The sequence below is a fragment of the Condylura cristata genome, unplaced genomic scaffold (genome assembly GCF_000260355.1).
Source record: "Condylura cristata isolate star-nosed mole 26May11 unplaced genomic scaffold, ConCri1.0 scaffold00017, whole genome shotgun sequence".
Taxonomy (NCBI): Eukaryota; Metazoa; Chordata; class Mammalia; order Eulipotyphla; family Talpidae; genus Condylura; species Condylura cristata.
In genome coordinates this window covers 38,582,913-38,591,798 of record NW_004567118.1, presented here as the reverse complement: position 1 = coordinate 38,591,798, position 8,886 = coordinate 38,582,913, and the positions used below count along the sequence as shown (strand labels likewise).

Below are 8,886 nucleotides of genomic sequence, written 5' to 3'. Positions count from 1 at the left end.
TCTGAGGAGTGGCGGATCGTGCGATCCAAGCTTTGGTCTCCTTTTCTGCAAAATGGGGGTGCTAACGACGGGGGGGGGGGATAAACCAGAAGTTTATCAAGTTTCAAATTGTCAAACACTGCCCACAGCATTTCTGGTGAGACAAGGCTGAGTGCCTAGGAGAAGTGGGTGCAGAACCCGCTCCAGCCCCTCCCCACTTGCCTCACCTTTTCTGTCCTGACGTCTGGCCCTTCCCATCCTCTCTTCTAACCCGTTGCTGCTTTGCCTTTATAGCACGATTGAGCAGTGAGCCTCTCAGACTCTGGAAATATACTCAGTAGCACTGGGCAAGTGGATGGGTTCTATAGCCTAAATGCATGGAGCATGGAGGAAATGACCCTGTTCCTAAATAGTAAATCTGACCAAGACACGCCCTTACTTAAGGCTTTTCTGCAGTCCCCATTATGGCCAGGATAAAGCTCTAACACCCTATGTTATCTATCAGGTCCTCTGTGATCTGAGGTCCTGCCAACCTGCCCCCCCTCTCCCTTCCTGCCATACCTGGCCCTCCCCAATACCTGCAACGGAGCCATGTTTTGCTGATCCTGGCCCCTTCCTTTTCCCATGATGTCAGTCTGCTCAGAACAACTCTGCCCCTCCTTCCCACATCACAGCTCTCTCCCCAGAACTTTTGGTCCCTCCCTGTCATATGCCTCCTCCACCACCACCTCCCCCCCCCCACACACACACACCCCTCCAGCACTGCGCTGGCAAAATTGTGGTCTCCACAGCTGCTCTTCACCTCTCTGGCTCCTTAAGGACAGGGAGATATCTTTTGTTCTGCATCCCCGGAGGCTACCCCACAATTCCCCTGGAGTAAGCATATTTGTGGAAAGGAGAAAGGCAGAACAGGAGGGAAAGAGGAAATAGAAATTGTTCATTTGACACCTTCCCAGACATCCAAGGTCATACAGCAACTCAGGGACTTTGAACTATAAGTTATTTTCTACAGTGCAGGCTCACATGAGCACACAGAATAGTGTCTCTGAAAAGCAGGGACTTCTGGGGTGAAGCTGACTGGTAGCACCGGGGAGTCAGAAACATAAGTTTTGTCTGGGAGGTTGCACTGACTGAAGGGCTGCACTTTGGAGGAATGTGAGCTTGAGCAATCAGTGCTGGAAACACTGATAAGAGGAGGCCAAGAGCTGGAATTGTCTTCATTTGTGAACATTCTTGGGGTGGGGCAGGGACCAAGCTTGGCCCCTTTCCCAACAGCACTGAGTCCTTATTTTTGGCTACTCCACTCTAGGTCATGATCAGAAGCCCCTTTTGGACACAGTTCTGGTAATTGAATTACACCATCGGAGTCAGCTGCTTTAGGGGGCAGGAGGCATAGGAAGAAGAGTTAATGTTCACTCACTAACAGGAGGCATGCAATTAGGTGTTTCATGTTCACTAGTTCATTGGTTGATATACCAACTCGGTGAGGAAGTAGCTTTGATTTTACAGGTGAGCAAGCTAAGGACCAGAGAAGTTAAGTAACTTGTCCAAGCTCACACAGCAAATAACTAAGCCAAAATTTGAATATAATTCTGTCTGACTTCAAAGATCTTGCCTTTTCCATACTCAGTTGCTATCCCGGAGTAATGCCTACTCCATTTAGAACTGGAGTCTAGTGTTCTTACCCTAGAAGAGCGGCAACTAGGGTGAAGGAGTCATGAAAGAAAAGAACTGCCACCAGATACACATGACACTTGTGAGTAGGAAATTGGGGAAACCACATCTGAATACCCCAAGCTCACCCACTAGCCCCTCCCAAACGAGGTGACTTTAGTCAACTCCCAAAGGGTTGCCTTCCACCCCAAGATGGTGTTTTCACTCAGTCAAACAGTCAAACCTTATCCAGAGCCTTCCCAAGTGGAATTAAGAGCACCTGGTGCCTAGCCCACACTCCCATGGTCTTTGGCCACCTCTCCTGAAACTGGAAAGGGCAACAACCCAGTGTTCAAGAAGCCACCGGGGCCAGAGAAAGTAGGTGAGTGAACTTCAGAGATGCTGGAAACTTCCCTGCGCCCCCACCTCCCACACACACACCTGGAAGATGGGGTCTGAAAGGCCTATTCAGTGCTGTTTCTTTTTCACTTAGTTCTGTGCTCCCAGTTCAAATGCCCAAACACATATACTACGTCAACCACACAAATGTAGCAGGGCTTCCAGGCTGGAATGAGAGCAGGTGTTATTAGAGGAAGGCCAAAAAAAGTAGGACAGTGGATGTCCATATGTGGCAGCCAACTGAAAAAGTCCAAGCTAGCACTATAGACATCTCCTACTCACAGTTTGCCAGCAGGACAGAAGTTCCTGGCATGTGTCCAGGTTGATGGGTTCCCCAGTAGCCAGGAATATACCCTTCATGAGAGCTGAGCTCTGGTTTCCCTCCCCCGAATCCAGCTCCTCCAGTGAAATGAGTTCAAAGCATCCTGTTTTCCAGGAGAATGGAATGTGCTTCCATGTCAAACAAGGCCCTAATCTGGTACTCCGGACGTGGGTTCCTGAGTCTCTAGAATTTAGGCTGATGGGTTTGCTGGCTTGAGTGTGGGCGGAGAAACTGAATAGGAATGCTTGTGGCGCTCAGGACCAGCTTTACAGTGCAGCCATGAGGCGAAGCCACCCCAAGCCTGGACCCTCCCCCAAGAGGGACGGAGTCTGTGAGGATTGGGCGGAAGCAAAGGGTACAGACTCTTCTGTATGCTTCTGAAGGAAATGATGCCGTCTGGCTGTGTGATTGCATTATGCAATTGTGATTCTGGGTCCCACAGAGGTCTCAAGTCATAAAAATGTCCTCATCTGTCAGTATTTACAAAACAAGCAGCTACTGACAGGGAGCACATCCTTCATGGATGTTACTGCTAGTGTGGAAACTGCCTTGTGGTCTACAGTGTTTATGGTTTTCTTCACCTCTGCCTGAACTCAGAGAGGTCTTTAAATATCTCATTTTGAGTCACATACGCAAGGTCTCCTCAGGATTCTTGGGTTTGCTCCTTCCATCCTCAGTTCTCAGGCCATGTCCCACCATGCACACTGCATTTGACTTTGACTCAATAACCACACACTTGAGGGAAACCTAAGCATGTATTTACTATTCACCTAGTGGAGGCTAAGTAGAATTGCAGGCATAATGATAGAAAGGAAATAACCAAGTCAGTGGTGCTCGCCTTCAAACCCAAACCTGTGAAAGGAAGGGAGATCTCAGGGACCGGGCAGAAGGTACAAATAAATGAAAACAGGCCAGGTGAGAGAGCACAGGTCTTGGCAAAAGAGGCAACCCCTACTTAGTTTAACTGATTGTCCTCTGACGAAAATGAAAATCAGAGTTGCCTCATCTTTGATTGTTCTGGAGAAGCCAGAAAGTCTAATTTTAACGTGAACATTCTTGGTTCTGATATCGTGGCCTGATGTTCTTACAAACACTAGGTGAGCTGAGGAATGCTTACAGAGCACTGGTTTTTCAGAGCTCTGCCACACGGTGCTGACACCAGCTCTCCCAACCGTAGTGTTAGACTGCCACTCTCCAGCCAGCATCTGCAACTGCAACAGAGGCTTCTGGGGCTGCCTGCTTTACTATGTACACACAGCTGTCATTCTGAGTCATGGAGAAGAACTAATTCTACAGGAAAAAGTAGAAGGCTCAGCTGAGCCACCCAGGGATGACAGCGGGCCCTAAATGGCCGACTGCTCCTGCAGAAAGCCTTCAGGGCCCGGGAGGCCTTTTTCTGGCTCAGAGGCCAGGGCAGCTTCTCGCAGGACTTCCAAATGCTCTTCGGCGGCTGACAGAGACTGGTCAATCCAGTCCAGGCCCCCTGTCAGGTGGCAGGCATTCCTGGTCACCAGCACCAGATGACTGACAGATAGGAGCAGGGCAGTTGTCCTGGAAAAACAAAAACAAACAAACAAACAAACAAAAACAAGATGATCAGCCTCCCAGAGAAAGGAGGGACTTTTGGCCCAAATGCACAGACTGTAGACTAGTTAGTTCCCCAAACCAGTGAACCTTCCCTATGGTGCAGGCAAATGTGCCCTTGAGAGATGGTCCCATGCTCAAGTGAATGTGAGAATGACTGGGGTAAACAAGATGAGCTGAAGCCCTTCTCAGCAGCCTGCAGGTACATCAGAATCTCTAAGGGGAGCTTATAACAAGTTATTTCTCACGGATTTATTCAAGACTGTGGAGCCCAATTTCAGTAGCATACCCCCAAACATTACCCAGGGGAGTGAGTGTTCTATGGGACAATGTGGAGCCAGTCAAGTGGACAAACACTTCCCCAACCACTGTCCACTTACAGACAAGACACACATATCCTGACCTAGCTGAATCTGAATCATTATAAACCAGGGCTGGCTTATCCCATTTAAAAGTAATAATAATTGAAAATCAAACTGAGGTTTTTTTCCCCCAATATTGAAAGTCAGTGTAAAATCTTTCCTACTTATGGGAAAGGCAGAGTGCATTTGGGAATAGGGTACAGATTACTAGTCCATGGACATGCCCAGGCAGCAAGGGGATGGCACGAAGAAGCCAAATGCAGCACTATGATCCACTCACTGCCTACCTGGCATCATCACACAACATGTCTGTGAAGCCGTCATGTAAACCCATAGACAAAAGAATCTGTTGGTTTTTAATAGGTTTATTTTGTGCCTGGGGCAGAAACATAATTTCAAGTATGTTATCCGGGAGGATTGGGAGAGAATGGATCCTGGGTATGTCCTGTGGAAGGTGGACTTGTCTCACTGCCCAGGCACAGCTCTAGCTGACTTATCTCACTGCCCAGCTCACCCACCCTGGGAGGCCAAGACCGCTGAAGTGCCTGCTCTTCTGGTCCAAAGAGCAAAACAAACAAAGCTAAAATGGAAGGGAAGGAAAACAGAGACAGGACTGAGCAGGGCTGGAAGTTTTAATCACAAAAATTCAAAATCTAAGACTGGCTCGTTCTCCTCTCAGGTTTCAGGAAGAGGACTCTTCTCCTGCCCAGCCAGACTGGGCACACGATGTGAGTAGTCCCCAGAACCTGGCAGCCTCGAGGACCCAGCCCAACAGCCCTGTCCTCAACCACCCAAACTGCTGACCCCCATATCTACAAATGACCACTCACTCCACCTCACCCCCATACCGTGCGTCCAGGAGCTTTGGGTCCAGCGGAGGATACATCGATTTCACGACATCATCCACTCTGAGGGGAGGAAAAGGTTTCAGTATTTTGATTTTCTAATCTGTTCTTCTCCTTCCTTCCTTTCTACTGTTCTTTACTTTAAATCTTCTCTTTGGCGATTCTTTCTCTCACTACTCCTGCACTGTTCCACCTGTAGATAGCCTGACTTCAGGTTCAGGGAAAAGAATATTTTGTGTGCTGGTTTTGTTTTAGTTCCAGTAGCTTAAAAAACACAAGTTCCCACATAGGAATGATGTTCAAGATAAACTACTAAATTGAAAAGGCAACTGGCCAAACAATATATCAAGTTTTATTGATGCCATTCACATTGAAATAGACAAAAGGTAGAGAATGCAAAAGGGGAACGTTGGAAGAAAAGTCATCACACAGTGGGACGGATGCAAGGCGGAGGTACTTCACTTTCTTTATAATCTATTTCTACACTATTTTAACTTTTACATGTATTTATTACTTTTATGTTCAAAGCAAAATGAACCATAGGGAAGGTGGCTATACAGAACATGGGGGAGAGGGGTGTCTACAAGTTTAACGTGGGTTCCAACAGCTCCCCTGGCACACTCAGTACAGTTACAGATGTTTTCTTTTTTTAGCTTAAATTGGGTTCAGAAAGGAACCACTACTACTTTTTACTCTGACTTGCATGGTACAAGGTTTTGCTTCAAATCCTTGCTTCTGAACCACTTGATGGGAAGGAAAATAACCTATCGCTAGGGTTTCTAAATGCACATGAAAACGGATGTCCTTAAATGTTCTTGTCGGGGCCCTCCCTGGTGGCGCAGCGGGTTAAAGCGCAGCACTGAGAATCTGAAGCCACTTCCGCATGAGTTCGATTCCCGCCTGCCGCCTGCCCCGGAGGAGACCACATGGCGAGCCAGACCTCTCCTGGCCCGCCCACTGCTTCCCTCAGCAGTGTACTTCGTCGATCTGCCTGTTCTGCTCCCCACTCTGTCTCTGGTGAAGCCTCTCGCCGTCCCTGAGCCTCTGGCCTGTACCCCAGTTCTGTATGAATAAATAAATAAATCTTTAAAAAAAAAAAAAAATGTTCTTGTCGGCAGGCTGAAGACTCACGAGGAGATGCAGGGGCACAGCGCTCTCAGCTGTCTTAACCAACCCCTCCTCTGTGGTGCCCTGGAGCGGAAGTCACTCTCCTTGAAACTAATATGCCATTAACACACAATGTGAAATAAATGGAGCAAGAAAAACAATGGGGACAAAAACTTTTTCAGAAAGAGAATAATATGTGAGTGCAAAAAGACAAAGCAAGGACCCTAACAGGGAATTCTAGTGCTCATTAGGACAGTCAGCGAGCAGCAGACCAGAGCTGCCCTCTGAGGGATGCCAGCCTCATCCTGGCGACGCTGCCAGCCCTGATGACCCAGCACGTCACAATCTCAGAAATCCTCTTCATAAACCCTCCTGGTAATGTGGCCTTGGGGCCTGGTGTCACATGGCACCTAGAAAGGGCTCTTAGCAGTGACAGGAGGCACAATAAAGGGCACAGGTCGGCAGGAGCAGGCTCTCTTTACCAACAGTGGGTGGCCAGAAGGAATGTCTGGGTCTAGGCCATGCCTGGGTTAGGAGGGTCTTAAGGCCACGGGTTCACAGAGGGACTACACCCACCAAGGGAGAGCTCCAAGAGTGAGCCAAGAACTGTTCTGGGCTAAGTGCCTCCCCTAAATTATCTTCCTCACTTTCTCACTAAATGGCCTGGACAGACATCAAGTGCACCAACTTTCACATTCCCTCAGAGAGCTGAGGGGACCCAGGGCTATGGCAGCCAGGAAGGCGAGGGCCCCAGGAGCCCACGAGAGTGTCAACATCCCCAGTAAGGAATACAGACAGAGGCACCCTCTAGGCAGCTAAGTGCTGTACTGATCAAGGAAACATCCCCAGTGGACAACTCCAGGCTCAGGCACATCCACATGCCAACCGCCAGATGGCAGCACACCCTTAGCACAGCCCTCCTCTAAGAAAAAGGCTTTATTTTTCTTTACCCAAAGGAGGGGGTGTAGCTGTTGATTACAATCCTGTTGGGTGCCTCCCACATGACACTTTGCAGACAGCCTGGAATTTGGGAGATTTGATGATACATGGCTTCACCTCCCACCCAGTTCTAGAAGCTGCTGGCTGAGACATGGACAGGACAGCAGATAATAGCACAACCCGAGGAGCAGGTCCCCCAACATGGTCTCCCATACAGACGTAAGCTTGGGACAGGGCAAGGCCAGGAAGTTATTGCAGAGAGGGGTGTGGGTGGCAGTAGGAATGTGCTTACTTGCCTGGAGCCTGGGAGGAAGAGTGCACAGGGAACCAAAGGAGCCCCAACTGGTAGAAGCCTATCAGTAGGAGCACCACAGCTGGAAGTTGCAGGGTGTGAAGCCACTTAAGCTTGAAAGTTTCTCTAAGCCTAAGTCCCCCTGGATGCTCTATGAATGCTCGGGACATAAAAAACTGAAGTTGCCAGTGCTGGATATCACAAGAACCTTCTCCTGCTGGCCACCTCTGCCTCCAGGGTCTCCAGGCCCTGAGGGGTGTGGAGCCTCCAGGCCCCAACAGCTCACCTGGGACTGATCCGCTTGGCCACCACGATGATGTCACTGACACTGGCTGAAGTCTTCATCTTGGCCCCTGAGCCCATTGTCATGGCAACAAGTTTTTCTGTCAGCGTGTGACAAATCTAATATAGCAGGGAGAAAAGAGGTCATGAGGGTGACCTAGTGCCCCTTGGGCTTCTGACACCCCACAAAGATAAATATGGACCCCAGCTCAAGTCCCACACACACCTGGGCCCGCTAACCAGCAAATTGAAAAGTATATAGAAATGAGCAGAAATGGGGTGGAGAAGGCAAAGGCCAAGTGAGGCCAGGTAAGGAAGGCGGGCCGGGATTTCTGCTTCCAGAAGTCTAAGCTGAAATAATCTATCTAAGAAAAATCATGTGCTCTATTTCACCTTCTCACTTCAGGGAAAAACCTGCTTACCCTTTCTATTCCTTCACCCTGGTACAGTCTTCCAAAGGAATAAATATCTCCGGGAAGCACTCTCTGAAACATTGCTGAACAAAGAGTATTTGTGGCCTGCAGAATATTCCCCAAAAGTGTCATCTACTTCAACAGTTTCCTACCATATTAGCAGGTTTTTCAAAATGATGACTAAGGCGGGAGAAAAGCAAGAAAAAGCACCTGGCCTTTCTTATCTTCCTCCAACGTGCTGGCCACGCCAGAGCTTTCTTCCCCTTCCTACACCTGCCAGATGTTTGAATCCTGACATGTATCTGGTCTGGCAAAGAAATTTCATTCCCGGCTTTCTACTTGGGGCTGGAAAGAGAGCAGAACGAAGTCCAAGTACCCACCCAGGTGACAGTTTAGGCCCCTCCCTTGAGCCATTACCACAGGGACAGATGGCTAAGCAAAAGGGCGGTGAGATCCCAAGAGGAAAGTTAGAAACCTCTCCTACGAAGTCAGGTCTCCAGGACAGACCATAGAGTTCAACCTATTAAGACTTCTAGCTGCAACTTCCTTACATCGGGTGTCATGTACTCTTCCCCTCAACCAGGCAGGGCCAGGACACAAAAGCCAGGTTCAGGATATACCCTGGCTGGGAGAAGGGAGTTGGACTATGGTAGAACATTACACTTATCTTTCTCGAATGAATGACACCCATATCTAAGCAAAGACCTTC

General features: G+C 48.8%; 1 protein-coding gene across 1 annotated transcript in view; it reads right to left on the bottom strand.

The window, feature by feature from the left end:
• Positions 1-3,095: 3,095 nt before the first annotated feature.
• Positions 3,096-8,886, bottom strand: part of TMEM98 (transmembrane protein 98) — an 11,573-nt gene continuing 5,782 nt past the window's right edge. Inside the window, exons 5-7 of the mRNA XM_004684894.2 lie at positions 7,769-7,884; positions 5,148-5,207; positions 3,096-3,904 (exon numbers count right to left, since the gene is read on the bottom strand). Of these exons, the coding sequence (XP_004684951.1) occupies positions 3,697-3,904; positions 5,148-5,207; positions 7,769-7,884 (384 nt within the window). The 3' untranslated portion in view covers positions 3,096-3,696. The remainder of the gene's footprint in view (positions 3,905-5,147; positions 5,208-7,768; positions 7,885-8,886) is intronic.